This window comes from Urocampus carinirostris, chromosome 7, assembly GCF_059441175.1.
Source record: "Urocampus carinirostris isolate Australia breed hairy pipefish chromosome 7, RoL_Ucar_1.0, whole genome shotgun sequence".
In the NCBI taxonomy this organism is placed as follows: domain Eukaryota; kingdom Metazoa; phylum Chordata; class Actinopteri; order Syngnathiformes; family Syngnathidae; genus Urocampus; species Urocampus carinirostris.
The window spans coordinates 13,657,868-13,676,007 of record NC_142355.1 but is presented as its reverse complement, the minus strand read 5'-3'; the positions used below and the strand labels follow the sequence as shown (position 1 = coordinate 13,676,007).

The following is an 18,140-nucleotide window of genomic DNA, read 5'->3' as shown; positions in this document are numbered from 1 at the left end:
AAGGTTATGATAAACAAACTATCATCCTGAGGGCCAAAATTGGCCCCCAGGCTGAGAATTTAAGACTTCTGATGTAAAGAGAGGGAGAGATATACTGAGAGAAAGGGAGGGAGAGAGGCAGAAAGAGGGAAAGTGAGAGAAGGAAAGAGAGAGAGACAGATACAGGGACAGAGAGAAACAGAGATAAAGAAAATGCGAGATGGAGAGAGAGAGAGAGAGAGAGAGAGAGAGAGAGAGAGGGGAGTACAACGGGAAGAGAAAGAAAGAAAAGGAGAAATAAAGAAAAAAGGTGAGAGAATGACAAAGAGAAAGAGTGAGAGGGAGAAAGAATAAAAGAGAGGAATCAAAAGTGATAGAGAGAGACACAAAAAAAGAGAATCATAGAGTGAGAGAGAGTGGGAAGGAAAGAGACAGAGAATGAGAGAGAGAAAGAGAGATACTGATTAAGGAGAGGGACAAAAAGATAGAAACACAGAGAGATGGAGAAAGTGTGAGAGAGAGAGAAAAAGAGTGAGAGAAAGTGAGTGTAAGAGAGAGAAAGACTGAGAGAAAGAGAGAGAGAAAGAGAAAGAGAGAGGGGAAGAGAAATAAAGAGATAGATAGATAGAGAGAGAGAGAGAGAGAGAGAGAGAGAGAGAGAGAGAGAGAAAAGAGAAACAAAGATAGATAGAGAGAGAAACAGAGAGAAATGGAGAGAGAGACAGAAAAAGAGATAAATAGAGAGAGACGGGGAGAAGAGAGTTAGAGAGAGAAATAGTGATAGAAAGAGAGAGAGAAAGAGAGATATTTTGAGTGAGAGAGATATAAAGAGAAAAAGAGAGAGAGAGCGATTAAGAGAGACACAAAGAGTGAGAGAGTGAGAGAGAGAGAGAGAGAGAGAGAGAGAGAGAGAGAGAGAGAGAGAGAGAGAGAGAGAGAGAGAGAGAAAGAGAGACCTCAAAACTGGCATGTTTTATATATTTTCTTTTAGGAGAGCAATTATTTTAGTCACTTTCCATAGTGTAATCAAAAGTGTATGAATGAAAAAAAAAAGTGTGTATTTTAATAGTAAAGAGAGTAAAATAAAACAACATGTTCACAAATTATATCCGTCAATCCCAAAATCTGGCTTTTCAACAGGGTGGTGTCCTTACTATTCCCACTTGTTATCCTCCCCTTTTACACAGATATTCAAAGTACACAATGACAAGTTCAGACAGTTGTGCAACATTCCTAGAGCAGCGGAGTTGTTTTGTTCTGACCACGCTTATCGAACATGTTTGTTTCATTTCTTCTACCACTTTGCATTTTCTTCATCTTGTTTAATTTGATGTGCCGAAGGGCCAAAAATTTTCCACCGGGACCCACTATCATACCCGTCTTGGGAAACATCTTAAGCCTGACCCTGGAGAACCCCCTGCAAGATTTTGAGCGGGTATGGAGAACTCTAAAGCTTTTGTTTGTCTATTTATGGAATGCTTTTTAGCTCTTTATTTCTTCTCCTTAGGAAATATTTAGTTGAAACCCAAAAATGCATTGCTGTCGATTTATTAGCTCTTTAGCGTGCTATGGAATTAAACAAGTCTAAACCTGCTTTTAGAAAGAAAAATATTGCGTGGCAAGACTCCACCACGAGAAATTGATTTAACAATGTTTAAAACTTTACACATTAACCTCATTAATAGAGGCCAAGGCTGCTCTTTGGCCTTGACCTTAAGAGTTTACCCACGAGTAATGATGAAAGAAGAAAATAAAAGAGGTGATAACGTTTCCTACCAAACAAACAGGCTTGAATGCTTGTTAGAATTTAAAATTTAAATAATTTTTATTGTCATCGATAACAACATCATTGTTTTCAATGACATTAAATGTGGCACTTCAGGATGTAAATGTAAAAAATAACTTAAAAGGGAAAAAGTATAAATTGAATACATTAAAAAATGGTGGGATAAATAGGCAAAAATATTTACAAGCTAGTAATGGCTAGGGGTAGGCAACAGTGGGATCTTTTAATGAGATAAAAATATATATATAATTTTTTCTATTACAACTGTTTAAGAGAGTCAGACCAAAATAACGCAGCGATGTATTGAAAAACAAAAGAAAGTCAACACGTGAACTCTAATACATTCCATTGCACAATATTTTGAAAAGGAAGTCAAAATGCAAATAGTGTAAAGAATATGATATACAAATATTTAACAGCATAAAAATAAAATACCTCTACTCCAACAAAAGCTTCAGAACAAAAGTCAAGAGAGTCAAACCAAAAAAAGCAGTAATGTTACACAAATACTGTGTAACAATGTTAACAATTAGAATATCATTGCACGATAGTTTGAAAATAAAGTGTATATGAAATCTAAACACATCTGGATCAAATTTGAAAGTTATATCATATGCATAACCTTATGACCCACTTAAATTACCATAGTGATAATTGAAATGGGAACTCAGTATTGATCCTAAAACAATAGTATCAACCGGATCCAAGTACTAGCTCAGTATCAATAATATAGATATTTGAAACGATCCACCTACCCCTAGTACTGTGCATCGTTTCCATAGTGCAATAATAAAAAGGTCCACACAACAGTAAGAATCAATGGTATAGTATTATTGATTATTGAATGATTTTGAATTGAGTACTGTCTTCGTGTTTGCACTCAGAGCAGTATAGTTTAATGATTAAACTGGATTAAACTTTAATCCAATGTGATGTAACTTCAGGTCCCCTTTACTTTCTTGACATATTTTAACTTTTTCTTCGTTTAAAAAGAATAAATTAAAAACATGATAATGCAAAGGTTTGGCACGATTGGTATGAGGACTTTTTGTCTTTAAAGAACTTTTAAATCTGTGGGCTTTTTAGCCTGGACCGCTAAACGTAAATAGAATAAGTATTAGGATTTTATACATATCTTTCTTCTAAGGGCAGGGTTGGGTAGGGTTACTTTAACTGGATTACTTTCAATTACTTTTGGATTACTCCAATACCAAATATGCGAATAAAAGACAAAAGAAACTAAATATGAATAAAATTACTAAATTTTGTGCAGGCTTGGGGAGTAACGGAATACATGGAACGGCAAAAATGATGTTGGCAAGCTGTTTGGATTTTTTTTCATTTTGTTTCTGTCGCATTTTATGTTAGTTTTGCCGGAGATCAAAGAGATCAAAGCCAGGAGAGAAAGCTTACTACGTTATTCATATTTAGTTTCTTTTGTCTTTTTTTAGCATATTTGGCATTGGAGTAATCCAAAAGTAATTGAAAGTAATCCAGTTAAAGTAACCCTACCCAACCCTGTGTAAGGGTACTTCCGAAAATCAAAAACCACCCCTTTTTTTGCCTGTGTCTGCCTGTGCGTCAATAGCGTAGCTGTACATGTACATAAAACCACTTAAAGAACCCACATCATGTCAACAAAACACCTTGTACCGACAGAGGAAAGAGGCTTTCAATTACCAACAAAGTTGGACTCAACATGCTAAAGCAGGGGTCGGGAACCTTTTTGACCCAAAGAGCCATGTTGGTGTGACACCATAACTGTAAACTGTATTTGAGAATATGCCTTATATATACTGGACTGAACCTGTGTTTTTCAAACTTGCTATGGCTTTGCATGTGCTGTATAATTCTTGGGTTATATTCACTCGATCTAAGAACGCTGCAGGGAAATGTGCTATGAGCAAATTTGATCTCCGAGCCATATGTAGTATAGTAAAGAGCTTTACTAGCCTTTGCTAAAGGAAGGTAAAAGCACGTTGACATTAAATTTTTGTTTCCCAATGATGTCCACATGATAGCCACAAAATATCACCTGATTTAAGAATGGATGGTTGCGCAGGGGGGAAGCTCTTTGAACTAAGTTGGGCATTTTTAACACACACTTATTAGAGACAATATTTCATTTTAAACTTTTTAAGGACACCTCAAACTACGCACCGCACGGTTATACAAGAAAGGCATTGACGGTGAAAAAAATGTACAGATGGGTCCACACTTCTCCACCACGTTGATATATTATGGTGTGCCTATGTATGTATTAACAATATTGCGATTTTTATGTTTTTCTAAGCTGCGGAAGGCATATGGAAATGTCTACAGCCTGTACCTTGGCCCTAGACCTGCTGTTATTGTCAATGGATTAGAAGCTATGAAGGAGGCTTTTGTTTCCAAGGCGATTGACTTTGCTGGACGCCCCCAAGACCTTTACGTCAATGACACGACTGACAGAAAAGGTTAAATCACTTTTCCTCTGACGATGATGACGATGATGATGATGATGATAATGATAGGGATGTTTTTTATTATTATTTCTCTGTGGGAACTTAGATCTGTGTTGACGATGATCTAACAGTTGTCTTTGGCATCGAATCTTTTTATACACATACAAAAATAAATTCCTAGTCATTTGCCAAACATTTTGAAACCATTTTAATTCATTTTAATGGTAAATGGTCTGCATTTATATAGTGGGTAATTTGTCTTTTTTTACTTTATATTTTTAATTAATAATAAGTTTAATAAGTTAGTAATAAGTTTCTCTAATAAAATAGCAAAACTTGTATTTTAAATGAACAAAATATTTTAAACAGAAAATATATTTTGTCATTGACTCTCTTCACTTGGTCTATCCCACACCCGCCTCCAATGGTTTCACTCATACCTCTCTGGCCGCAGTCAATTCATTCAACTCAAGTCCTTCTCCTCTGACCCCTCTCGAGTCTTCTCGGGTGTGCCCCAGGGCTCTGTCCTGGGGCCCCTCCTCTTCATAACCTACCCTCTCCCCCTAGGCCATATCTTCAGGAAATTCAATATTTCCTTCCACTGCTTCGCGGATGACACCCAGCTTTACCTTTCCTGCATACACTCGATACTCCCACCACCTGACCTTAACTCTTGTCTCTCTAAAATAAAAACATGGTTCACCGTCAACTTTCTAAAACTGAACAGCAATAAAACGGAAGTACTTCTCATTGGCACCAAATCCACCCTCTCTAAAGGTAACTCCTTCTCTCTTTCTGTTGACAATTACTCAGTTTTTCCCTCCCCTCTGGTCAGGAGTCTGGGTGTCATCCTCGATAGCACACTCTCCTTTAACTCTTATATAAATAACATCACCCGGTCAGCCGACTTAACCTTCTCCATGGGGAGCAGAGCTTTCAGACGCTCTCCCCCCCAGCTCTGGAAATCATTGTTGGCTGACCTCCGAAATTCTGCGACCCTCTCCCCCTTTAAATCCGGACTTGAAACTCACCTCTTCAGACTTGCCTATTCTTGACCATCTGCCTCACACTCCGCCCCTTTTGCTGCTGGAAATTTGAATTTCCCTTCGGGGATGAATAAAGTATCTATCTATCTATCTATCTATCTATCTATCTATCTATCTATCTATCTATCTATCTATCTATCTATCTATCTATCTATCTATCTATCTATCTATCTATCTATCTATCTATCTATCTATCTATCTATCTATCTATCTATCTATCTATCTATCTATCTATCTATCTATCTATCTATCTATCTATCTATCTATCTATCTTTTAACTATAATGTGTTTTATTGGCTATTTATTTTTTGCTTGTTTTACTCTTGTTTTATTCTTGCCTTATTGTTGTGTCCAACTCATATGTACAGCGACCTTGGGTGTCCTGAAAGGCGCTTCGAAAAACAATGTATTATTATTATCACTATTATTATTATTATCATTACTACATTTTTTTATTTTCAATAGAAATAGAAACATAATTAAAATGGGCAAAACATTATACCATCTGCTATACTAGACAATTTTTCTTAGTTAAAGTATACTTTTCCCATTTTACTTCATTTTAAATTGTTTCAGTTTGCAACACACTAGTTGCTCAACATACACTACTATTCAAAAGCTTGGGCCACCCAGACAATTTTGTGTTTTCCATGAAAAAGTCACACTTTTATCTATCAAAGTAGTTACCCACTCTCTGTGTATTTTAGCACATGTGTCTCTTCCTTTGGGTGGCCATTCTCAGATATGGCTTTTTCTTTGCTACTCTGCCTTGAAGCCAGGCATCTCGGAGTAGCGCCTTTACTGAAGACATCTAATTCTCAAACTAGAGACTATAATGTACTTGTTCTCTTGCTTTGTTGTGCCTCTCACTTCTCCTTCTACTCTGTTTAGAACCTGTTTGTTCTGGTTTCTGAAGGTAGTATTACACACCATTGTAGGATATCTTCAGTTTCTTGGCAATTTGTCGCATAGAATTGCGTTCATTTCTTAGATTAACAAGAATAGATTTACGACAAGAATAGACTATTGAGTTTCACATGGAAGTCCTATTTTTCTCACTTCTGACAGTTCAATCACACTCACAAATGTGATGCTCTGGATACTTAACCAGCTCAAAGGAAGGTTAATTTAAAAGCTCCTCTAACCAACTAAACTATTTTCAATATTATTTAGCAAGGGTTATCTAATAATTTATCAGCCTTCAAATGCAATTAGCAAACACACTATACAATTAGGGCAGCACGGCGGCGCAGTGGTTAGCGCTTGTGCGGCACAGTTCTAGGGTCTTGGGAACCTCCTGTGTGGGTTCAAATCCAGCTACCGGACTTACTGTGCGGAGTTTGTATGTTCTCCCCGTGCTTGCGTGGGTTTCCTCCGGGCACTCCGGTTTCCTCCCACATTCCAAAGACATGCATTTCAGGTGGATTGGCCGGTCCAAATTGTCCCTAGGTGTATATGAGCGAGCGAGTTGCCTGTCCCTGTGTGCCCTGCGATTGCCTGGCAACCAGTTCAGGGTGTCCCCTGCCCACTGCCCGAAGATAACTGGGATGGGCTCCCGTCACCCTACTGAGGATAAACCCTGCAGATAATGGATGGAAATCTATGTAGATCTGCATTAAAACCAGACATTGGCGGCTAAAATTAACACATTAACAATATATGAGGTGTATTTTTGATCAGTTTTATGTTATTAAACAAAACAGTGCTTCGCCTTAAAAAAAAAAAAAAAAAAACATTTCTAAGCAAATCCAAACATTTGAACATTAGTGTATACGTGTAATGGGAAGGACCCAAATTTCACTTGCTTTAGTAATAAAATCAAATTGAGAGTAAAAGCTTTGGAGATAATTTTGTGAAAGCAATTTATTTCGTCATTGTATATTCTGTGGTTTAACCTCCCTGACACCTTTTGCAGGAGTCATATTGGCGGACTATGGTTCCAGTTGGAAGGAACATCGTCGATTTGCTCTAATGACATTGAGGAACTTTGGCCTGGGGAAACAGTCAATGGAAGAGAGGATCCTGGGAGAAACAGAATTCATCGTGAAAGTTCTGCAGGAAAGCATTGGTATGGAAATTGTATACATATACTACTTGCTGCATGTAATTTTCTTTAAACATAATTTCCTGTAATGTTTCAATCTTCGGGACAGCTGGCAATATGAATTTTGTGATTAAAAATTGAATATCTGTCTAAAACCTCTCAACAGGCAGTACTTTGAGTCCCCAACTCATGTTCCACAATGCATCCTCTAACATCATCTGCCAAGTCCTGTTTGGACAACGCTTTAATTACGACGACAATTTCATCAAAGTTATTGTAAATTGTTTCACTGAGAACGCAAAGTTGGCCAATGGACCGTGGGCTATGGTGAGTCGGAATGAAACACATTTTTTATGAATTGAATGACTCTTAAGTCTTTTCATAAAATATCAAAATTATTGTTTTTTTTTTCTCCAGTTTATCATTGCCTGTTTAAAAATTGCATGCTTGGCTCTCTTGAGCCAATAACTGATGTTAAAGAAATTTGTGATTCAATTTTGTTATGTTTTTCAAAGATATGACTATAGTATGTGTTTTCCATTTCAAAACAAGAAAGTCTTAGTCTTTTAAATCAAATGTAATTTCATGTATTTGAAAATATTTTCAAATCCTCAGTTATTAATCGTTATAACTTGAATTGTCAACTATTACATACTTGCAAATGTGGCTTGTGCAGTCCTTTGAGACTCTCTGTAATCCAGGCAGGGGTTCCAAACATGCGCCCCGAAGGCCAGCTGAGGCCCTCTGAATAATAGTTTGAAGCCCCATAATTAATATAAGCATTAAAGGAACTGTGTGTGTTGTTTGACCACTGTATTGTGCTGTGAAAATGGAAAAAAATGCAAAAAGTTACATGTAAGAATGCAAACTACAGATACTCAATGTGACCGAACTGTACCATATCACTTTTAAAACGAATACAAATAAGAAAAGAAATACTGCAATTGGCTGGCAACCAGTTCATGGTGTCCCCTGCCCACTGCCCGATGATTGCTGGGATGGGCTCCAGCACCCCCGCGACCCTACTGAGGATAAGCTCAGCTAATGAGATGAGATGAGATGAGAAAAGAAATAAGATAAAAGGGAAGAAAAGAAAGAAGAACTAAGAAAAAGGAAAAAAGATACCGAAAGAAGATATGAAAGAAAAAAATGAAAATTTACAAAAAGTAAGAATTAAGTAAGCGACAAGAAAGAAAAAAGAAAGGTAAAGAAGATGACATGAAAAAAAGGTTAAAGGAAGGGGAAAAAAAACGTTTTTGTTTTTGGGAGCAGAAAGATGGTAGACAATCATGTCAGGTCCTAAAAGGTTAGCCTCATCTTATATCAAATAAATACAAAATTATCCACAATAAATGCACAGTCATATGATAATTAACACATTTTTGCTCATTAAGACAGTAGTGTTGCTTATTTTAAAAGTCAAGTTTTTTGATCAAAAGGGGGCCGTACATATTGAACATTGTCTCTAAGTGCAGCTCACGAAGGTTTTGAATTCATTTACCAGCGATAGATTTTTATATGAATTTCTAAAATGTTACATTTTCATATTTTTTACACAATTATTTTAAAAGCTATCAAAGAACAGGGGCATGTTCTATCCGTGCTTTTATTGTGGAAAACCGCATTTGGCCAAACCTCACCTGTATCGTTGCATCAGTGACCCCTGACTTTAACTTCAATTTTATTGTCAAATATGCTGTACACACAATATACAGCACATGTAGAATTACTTCCACTTCTCGCGTACAAACATGCAATAAATAAGGCACAATACAAATAACAAATAACAGCAAGGTTATAAAAAAAGTATTCAGATAAAAATATATAAGGTTTGAAATAAAAATTTGCGAAGTAGATCTATACTCTAAATGAAACAGTTTCGCATTGATATGCCATAAGACAGAGGGATGGGAAGAGGTAGGGCTTGGAAACAGTTCAGAGTCCTGACAGCCTGATGCAAGAAGCTGTCCTTGAGACTGCTGGTTCTGGCTCTGAAACTCCACAGTCTTTTCCCTGACGGCAGCCGGTTGAAGAGGCTGTGGGATGGATGGGTGGGTTACCTGCAATCCTGGTGGCTTGACTGCGGGGCGAGAGTTGTATATGTCCTTGAAGGGCGTGAGGGGGACACTAATGACGTTTTCCGCTGTTCTCACAGGACAATTGAGTTTGAGACCCCCTGAATTAAGGGATGAACAAAAAAAATGTGGCTTGACTTTACAAAATGCAATTTGATTTTAATATGATTATGTAATGTTTTCTTATAATAATTGTACATTACTGACATATTGTCCTTTGATATTTTCTCATTCGTTCCTTCTACAGCTCTACGACTCCTTGCCTATGATTCGCCATCTCCCATTGCCCTTCATGAAGGCTTTCGAAAATGTGAAGGTAAAGTTAATTGACTCTGTGTTTGCAGTACTTGATTAATTGTGATCATGACCTAAAGATGACGGTGCTGGCACATTGAGTTGCGATTAAACTTAAACATGTTAATTTTAGAAATGTCAAAACCTTGCCAAGGGTGTTTTGACCGAGCACAAAAGAACCAGAGTTGCTGGAGAACCGCGTGACTTTCTTGACTGCTATCTCGATGAAATGGACAAGGTGATTAATCAAGCATTTATAGGTGTAGTTCATGGGAGTCTGGTTTTAGTTTGTTTCAACCCGGCTCTTTTCAGAGAAGTGGTGATGAAGGTTCCTCGTTTTCAGAGCCACAGCTAATGATGTACATTCTGGATCTGCATTTTGCCGGGACAGACACAACTTCCAACACCCTTTTGACGGCTTTCCTTTATCTAATGACTCATCCGGGCGTTCAAGGTATGCTTGCAGCAAATTCAAAGTCATTTTTTTTCTTCTATAGTACTTGCAAATGTTGAGGAATGGCTTTTTCCTCAGCGGGCTAGTTGCTTCCAAATACAGAGAACGCAGGTTGTCAAAATAGAAGCTGAAACAGATGAGCAGTTCCTTTGAACATTTTGTTACATAACATATTCTATGCATAAATAAGCGAACAGACAATGTCTGTAGTTGTACGAAGACTGGGATGTTTTACCCCAATTCCTGTACAAAAAAGGGCAGTCTGTAAGCTGATTGAAAATCAATTACAAGGTAAAAATAAATTTAAATAAAATACTACTTCACTGATCAGCCTCATCATCTCATCTCATCTCATCTCATCTCATCTCATCTCATCTCATCTCATTAGCTACACCGCTTATCCTCAGTAGGGTCGCGGGGGTGCTGGAGCCCATCCCATCAATCATCGGGCAGTGGGCAGGGGACACCCTGAACTGGTTGCCGGCCAATCGCAGGGCACACGGGGACAGACAACTCACTCGCTCATTCACACCTAGGGACAATTTGGACCGGTCAATTCACCTGAAATGTATGTTTTTGGAATGTGGGAGGAAACCGGAGTGCCCACGCAAGCACGGGGAGAACATACAAACTCCGCACAGGAAGTCTGGAGAAGCCTCATCATCTTTGGAGAAATTGTACTTTTTAAAAACAGACGAAAGCTGGACGTGATAGTCTGAGGAATGTGCTTGTTTAGACATGAACTCATTAACTGAAATGGATGTTTCCTGTGTTTTATTGCGTATTCCTCTCAAAGAAGTAAGGTGATATTTTACAATAAAACAACTATAATTCAGAGTGAAAAAATTAATAAGTGATCAAAGCATGTCAAACTCAGTTTAGTTCAGGGGCAGATCCAGATTATGTGTTCTCAGGTGGGCTTGATCAGTAAAGAATTGTCAACACCGAATATAAAGCTTTGTTTTTCAGTATAATGCTTTATCATTCAGCATACCTATGAATTAAAATCATGGACAATAACAGAGCTTTTCTAAGCACAACACGTTTATTCACAATTCTTTATATATAGCATTGAATGTGTTTATTTTACCAGTTGAATGAATACAGCTTTTTATCTGAACCAACTCACCACAAACATCACAAACATACACAAACTCAGGCGGGAGCTATGAATAAAATTACAGTATGCTTGCCTCAATTGTCAGTTCAGCGAATAAATGATTGTCAGTCCATTTTTCTTGGAAAACCCTGCAGTCCACGTCCACTTTTGTTTGTTTTTATGGTATTTGTTTTTTGGGGGCAGTGCCATTTTGGTAAGGGTGTATTGACCGTTAACTTGTTTTCTAGTAGTAAATGGTGAAGAAAGTTTTCCGGTTTATTTTTAGTGGGAGAGATCATGTTGCGAATGTTTGTTTCCTGGTAATAACTTGTGTCAGTGCTAAACGCTGGATGTCAGCTCTTTTATTCCTTTACTTGCCTCCAGCAGCGGGAAGGAGCATTTGGTTTGTTTTATTAATAAATCATAACTTTCGATAAGCTAGAGGGTTCCTTCTTTTTATGACAAACTCAGATATTTTCAGCGGGCAGGATTAAATCATCCAACGGGCCGGATCCGCCCCGTGGGCCGTATGTTTGACATACCTGATGACGTTTATAAGCATGACTATATATAGGCAGTTATACTTTTCAATATTACAACACTTTGTCTCAGAACAACTTGAAGAAGAAGCCTAAGAAGTGGATAGTGTTTTTTTCTAATAGTCTTGAAAGTATCTCATTAGCATATTGATGGTTATTTTTCTAATGGCCATCAAATTCATCACAAACAATATGTTTTTTGTATTTGTTAGAGAACTGCCAAAAGGAAATTGATGAGGTGTTGAGTGGAAAGGATAAAGCATGTTTCGAAGACAGACACAGAATGCCATACACGCAGGTAACAATACAAATATCATTATGCCTTCATAACATCTTGTACTGTATGGCAGTGTTTCTGAACATTTTTGTCAACAAAGGCACATTTTCTTCTTTGAAAATTTCTCAGGGCCCATCGACCTCATAAAATACGTTAAAAATCTTTTTCAGTTTCATAAAATTTAGACTTTTGCTATTTAGACTTTAGGTGAATGTAATTATAACATTTTTGTCACAATATAGATTAAATTGGGCAATTTCCTGCGGAACATCACACTAACGGAGAAACACTGCTGTGGGCAATAAAGATGCAAAATACTGACTTCATATTTTAATCTTTTTTTTAAAATCACGTATTCTTTTTCCAGGCTGTAATCCATGAAGTACAGAGAGTAGCGAACACTGTTCCCCTGAGTGTATTTCACTGTACAACAAAAAGTACAGAGTTGATGGGATATCATATTCCTAAGGTGAGACGAGAAATTACACATGTGAACTGTTTAGCTCCATAAATCCAACCGTCCAAATTGTATTTTTCAGCTCCAAATAATTTCCCTATTTTTGGTTAACAGGCCAGGTCATGGTATGCATAATATGTTGAAAATTGGACGGAGAAGTCAACCACAGTACATTACTTAAAAACAGTTACTACTTACTAGTTACAATATACTGAATACACTCGCATAGAAGTTGACCCCCTAAACTGGTTTAAAATGGTTGCATAATAAAATAAATGGAAGAAAAAGTGTACACCGTACACCAACCTGCTGAAGCAGTGAACCCTTTATATTTATTGGCTTGTGCCATCTCGAGAGCATAGCCGAGACACTCCATACCCATTTTGTCTTTGGGATTCAAACCAGTCGAAAGTCCGCTCAATTTCTGGGTACTGTCCAAGATGATGTTTTTTTTCCAGGCATGGTGTGTTGCAAAAATAATTTTACAATTAAGAATACCCAAATTCAGCACACTTTTCCTATCAATTTTCTACTTACGTTCGCCCAATCGATTTACCATTGGTTTGTTGTTCCTGTATAAGCCACATCCCTCTCCCCACGCGCTGCCTACCATTTGCTACTGGTGACACACAGCCAAATATGCTCATATAAGCTGAACCCCTGATTTGAGTATTTTACTTTATAGTAGTACATTTGGTATAGGTGCGAGTATATACGGTAGGGAGAATATTTCAATGGAGATAAATTCCATTTTTCTTTTGTTTTTTGCTTGAGACGGCGCAGCCAAATCTGTATTCAGTTGTACTTTGTAGGTAAGTATAAACAAGTACAATGGGGAAAATAAATATTTAGTCAGCCACCAATTGTGCATGTTGTTCTACTCAAACATATTAGAGACGCCAGTAATCATCAACATGGGTAAACCTCAACCATGAGAGACAGAATATGAGGGAATAAAACTGAAAATCATTAGGTTTTTTAAGGGGAAAACGCTTGGTGGAAAGAAATCAACTATGGGAGCAATTATTAGAAAATGGAAGACGTACACGACCACAGATAATCTCCCTTGAACTGGAGTTCCATGCAAGATCTCACCCCATGGTGTCAGAATAATAAGTATAGTTAGCAGAAATCCCAAAACCACACAGGGGGACCAGAGTGACAAAGGCTACTATCAGTAACACAGTGCACCGTCAAGGATTCAAATCCTCCACTACAAAACCTGTCCTCCTGCTGAAGCCAGTACACATCCAGGCCCGTCTGCGCTCTGCCAGGGAGCATTTGGATGATCCAAAAGAGTACTGGGAGAATGTGTTTTGGTCAGATGAAAACAAAATAGAAACTTTTGATAAAAGTAACACAGTTTCTTGTGTTTGGAGGAAAAAGAACTGAACTGAATTGCATCCAAAGAACCCAATTCCCACTGGGAAGCATGGAGGTGGAAACATCATGCTTTGGGGCTGTTTTTCTGCAAAGGGACTAGAGTGACTAATCTGTGTAAAGGAAAAAATGGATGGGGCCGTTAACGAGAGATTTTGAGTAAAAATCTCTTTCCATCAGCTCGGGCATTGAAGATGGTTGGGTCTTTTAGAATGACAATGATCCCCAAAACACAACCAGGACAACAAAGAAGTTGCTTTGTATGAAGTATTCATGGTCCTGAAGTGGCTTAGCCAGTCTCTAGATCTCAAATCTGTGAGGGGAGTTGAAAGTCTGTGTTGCCCAACGAAAGCCCCAAAACAAGAGATCTGCGTGAAGGCATGGGCCAAAATATCAGCAAAAGTGTGTGAAGAGTTACGAAAAACATTTGTCCTTTATTGTTGCTAACAAATCGTACATAAAAAAAGTATTGATAGGAACTTTTGTTATTGACCAAATACTGATTTTCCACCATGATTTGCAAATAAAATCTTTAAAAATCAAACAATGTGATTTTTTCCCCACATAGTGTCCATCATTCAAGTTGGCAATGACAAACCTCTCTAATATTTTCAAGCGGGAAAACTTGCACAACTCGTGGTTGACTAAACACTTATTAGGCCCACTGTAAATAAAAACCATATAAACAACCCTCGATCATCTCTACCAACTCTGGAGAGCAGTAACAATGAATAGTAGGCATAAAAGTTTTCAGGTAATTTTTCAATCGCCAAAAATCAGGTAAACACACTTTCCAAAATGTGGAGGCCTGCAATGGAAAGTAGAAGAATAAAAGAGAAAATTCCTGGAATTAAAGTAATAGACACGAGGAGAACATACTGAATTAAAACATACATTATATTTCCTTCTGGTTTTTTTTTTAGGAAAGAAAGCATGATGATATACCTTGACTCTGTATATTCATTCTTTTTCTACACTTTTCTAATGCCAAATGATTTGGCTTTGCTCACCAGGGTACAATGATCATCCCAAATTTAACCTCAGTGCTTCATGAAGAAGGCCAGTGGAAGTCTCCTCATAAATTCAACCCTGAAAACTTCCTCAATGACCAGGGAGAGTTTGTCAAGCCAGAGGCTTTTATGCCCTTTTCGGCAGGTGGGTAGCAAGCTTTTTACAAGTTATAGTTAAAGGTGGTGTGTATCCTTTAAAGTGTCCCTAAAAAGTTAAAAAAAATTATCTATTAAGTATATGTTAACAATGCCCAATTGAGTTTAAAGAGCCTTTGGCCATTATTTTTAACCCACTGGAATTTATCTTTTAGCAAAGCTGTTCGACGCGTAACACATCAGGTGGGAAGTATGGTGGCAGGGGGAATGCTGGAGACTGACGTCATGCTCGTCCACACATATTTTTTTTCTTTGTATTTGTTATTGTAGTACGAAAACTATGAATGCAAGAAAAGGTCTTCTTTTTGTAGAGTCCAAACGCCAACCCAAACCCCAGGAATGATTAAAAGAAAATACTTTATTTAAGCGCGTTTAAGAAATGCACATACTTGCACGTGCATCATGAATAAGATGAATAAGGATGCATTGATGACATGAGCTGGGAGATGGCGGTAAAAAGGTTCAAAATTCCGTACAGCTCCTATAAGTGAAACATACCCAGACTTTTTAGAGTCATTTAGGACTTTTTCAATTGATTTCCTTTTTTTTTTTAAAGGTTCCTCATCCTACGCTACAAGGGCCGCTTTGTATTTAATAAATGACTCAGCTCATCGAACTTTCGTTTTTTGCTTTGATTTCGTTTTAAATGAGTCTTAGTAGCTTTCTACATGATTTGTTTCACATTTTAAGAAAAAATATCTACATTATGAATAACAGTAAAATCTAAATAGTTACACCACAGAACTCAACTTAAAAAAATAGAAAAAATTAGTATACAAAGTAAAATAATCAAGTTTTTAATATCAAGTTTTCAAATCTTATTTTAACATTTATTTTGATAATTATATTCTTGAATTTATGTTATTCATACATACAGTATAATGTAATATATACAGTGCCTAGTAAAAGTATGCTCCAGTTAGATGAGACCAAAATTGAACTTTTTGGGTGATTGCAAATTGTTACGTTTTCTGTAAGAGTAACAAGACATATCACCCTAAAAAAACATCCCCACTGTCAAACATAGTGGTGGCAGCATCATGCTCTGGAGTTGCAGGGTCTTAGGGTTATTAGGAAGACTGATGGAGCGATTCTGGCAGAAAATTGGTTGGTGTTTGCGGAAAAAAAAACGAGAATGGCTTGGAGGTTCAGCTTCCAACATTACGACGGCAAAAGCAAAATCTACAATGGTATTGATTAAAACTAACAATATATAGGTGTTAGAATGGCCAAGTCAAAGTCCAGACCTCAATTATTTGGAGCATTTGTGCAAAGATCTGAAAAATGCTGTGCACAGACGATCACTGTCAAACTTTAAGGAACTTGAGCTCTTTTGTAAGGAAGAATGGGCAAATATTTCTGTTTCAAGATGTGCAAAACTTATAGAGACATAACCGAAAAGACTTGTGGCTGTGATCGTAGCAAAAGGAGGTTGTTCAAAATATTTACCGAAAGGGCGACAATATCTTTGCAACACCTACTTTTTTTCTTTGTAAACAAAAGATAAAATGTTTCATCGATTTGCTTTCTTTTCATAATTATGATGTTGATTCTTAGAAAATACTTTGAGTTTTTGAGTTTGAAGACAGAATTTTTGCAATACGTCAAAATGTTCTTGGGGGCCAATACGTTGGCAAGGAACTGTAGATGGCCCCTATGCGTGTACCGTATTTTCAGCACTATAAGGGCGCACCCCCAAAAAATAGTTTTTGGTCCTATATTTTCCATACATAAGGCGCACCGGATTATAAGGCGCTACAATGGGAACGTCGACAAAACAGTCAGATAGTTCAGTCAAACTTATTACCCCCTTAACATTCCGAAAGCTTGCAAAGAAGCAAATACGTGTCGTAGACACGTGCGGATGCGGTGTCCGTACGATGTCACCAAACAAACATTTCTTAGTTTCCATTTTATTTTTTGCTGCCAACTGTGTGGACAGCAAAGTAAGAATTTTATTGAGCAGGGAAACTGGGTTCTTTACTGTGCATATGACAATAAACACTTTGAATTGAATTTAGTTTAAAAATAGAATCATCACAGAAACATCAAGATCGTTCTAAAACAAGATACCGGGAAAATATAAATCCGCATAGCTCACCTAAGTTCTCTTGCAGCCTTCACGTGCATTAATGATACGTAACCTTGGTCTTCTTACAACCGTGAGTGTAGTAAATCCAGGAGAGTAAAATATTTACAAATACAGAATAGTACAACATGTTTTCTCTATGCCGTAGTGCAACCCAACATGTGATTTCACATTCATCTTTTTCGGCCAATTGCAGGCTTTGTTTCGCCCCTTTAGCCTATGCGAGCCTGCAAATGATAAAAAGGATCCGCCCCCTTTACCTCCGAATAACTTTAGCCAATAGTGACTGATTCAAATGATGATTGACACATTGGTTAGGAAATAAGGCGCATGGTCAGCTTTTGAAAAAAATAAAGGCTTTTAGGTGCGCCTTATAGTGCGGATAGTATGGTGGTTTTTGTAGCTCTCAAGAAACTGTTGTGACCAATATTTCCAGGTCCCCGCATGTGTCTGGGTGAAGGATTGGCTCGTATGGAACTGTTCCTCATCACAGTGACACTGCTGAGAAAGTTCAAATTCATTTGGCCCGAAGATGCAGGAGAGCCCGACTTCACGCCAGTCTACGGGGTCACCCTCACGCCTAAACCTTATCGCATGAAGATACAATTAAGGGCGATGCACTGAAGACGAGCAAAAAGGGAAACCATCTTTTTTTCATTGTAGTGTAAATATCTGCTACACCTGAGCATGGCACTTTTCTCCTTTAGAAAAACACAATACAATAAATTAAATGACTCTGTTTTCATTTCTGTGACATTTCCCACTTGCCGACAGCGATGTTCCAAAAGAGAAAAAGACAATGTGGCAATAATTCACTTTTGTTTCAAAAGCAATTGTGCTGTACAATGTCATGGGATGCATGTACTTGAGAATCCATATGCATACGCTCCGGAGTTTGCAAGGAAATCAAACCTGAAAATATATACACACACAAACAGTAATCCCTTGGTTATTTAGTTCAATGGGGATCAAAACGAAAAAAGTTAAATTCTGTAAAGTAGCGTCACACCT

At 37.5% G+C, this 18,140-nt stretch overlaps 1 protein-coding gene across 2 annotated transcripts; it reads left to right on the top strand.

The window, feature by feature from the left end:
- The first annotated feature begins 1,180 nt into the window (after positions 1 to 1,180).
- LOC148362395 (cytochrome P450 2D15-like) lies at positions 1,181 to 17,872 on the top strand. Of its 2 annotated transcripts, XM_088339799.1 has the most exons (11): positions 1,181 to 1,414; positions 4,059 to 4,221; positions 7,171 to 7,323; positions 7,466 to 7,626; positions 9,622 to 9,690; positions 9,802 to 9,906; positions 9,981 to 10,122; positions 11,973 to 12,058; positions 12,405 to 12,506; positions 14,888 to 15,029; positions 17,566 to 17,872. In XM_088339799.1, the coding sequence occupies exons 1-11, from the start codon at positions 1,256 to 1,258 to the stop codon at positions 17,751 to 17,753; spliced, it is 1,470 nt and encodes a 489-aa protein (XP_088195925.1). In that variant the 5' UTR covers positions 1,181 to 1,255; the 3' UTR covers positions 17,754 to 17,872. The 2 variants fall into 2 exon arrangements, with proteins under 2 accessions (XP_088195925.1, XP_088195926.1); XM_088339800.1 differs by lacking the exon at positions 12,405 to 12,506.
- Positions 17,873 to 18,140: the final 268 nt, after the last annotated feature.

Excerpts from the sequence above, each read along its gene's own strand:
- LOC148362395 (XM_088339799.1), top strand. The coding sequence starts at position 1,256 with ATGTTTGTTTCATTTCTTCTACCACTTTGCATTTTCTTCATCTTGTTT. Across the intron at positions 7,627-9,621 it reads CCAATGGACCGTGGGCTATG|CTCTACGACTCCTTGCCTAT; the intron begins GTGAGTCGGAAT and ends TTCCTTCTACAG. Across the intron at positions 9,907-9,980 it reads ATCTCGATGAAATGGACAAG|AGAAGTGGTGATGAAGGTTC; the intron begins GTGATTAATCAA and ends GGCTCTTTTCAG.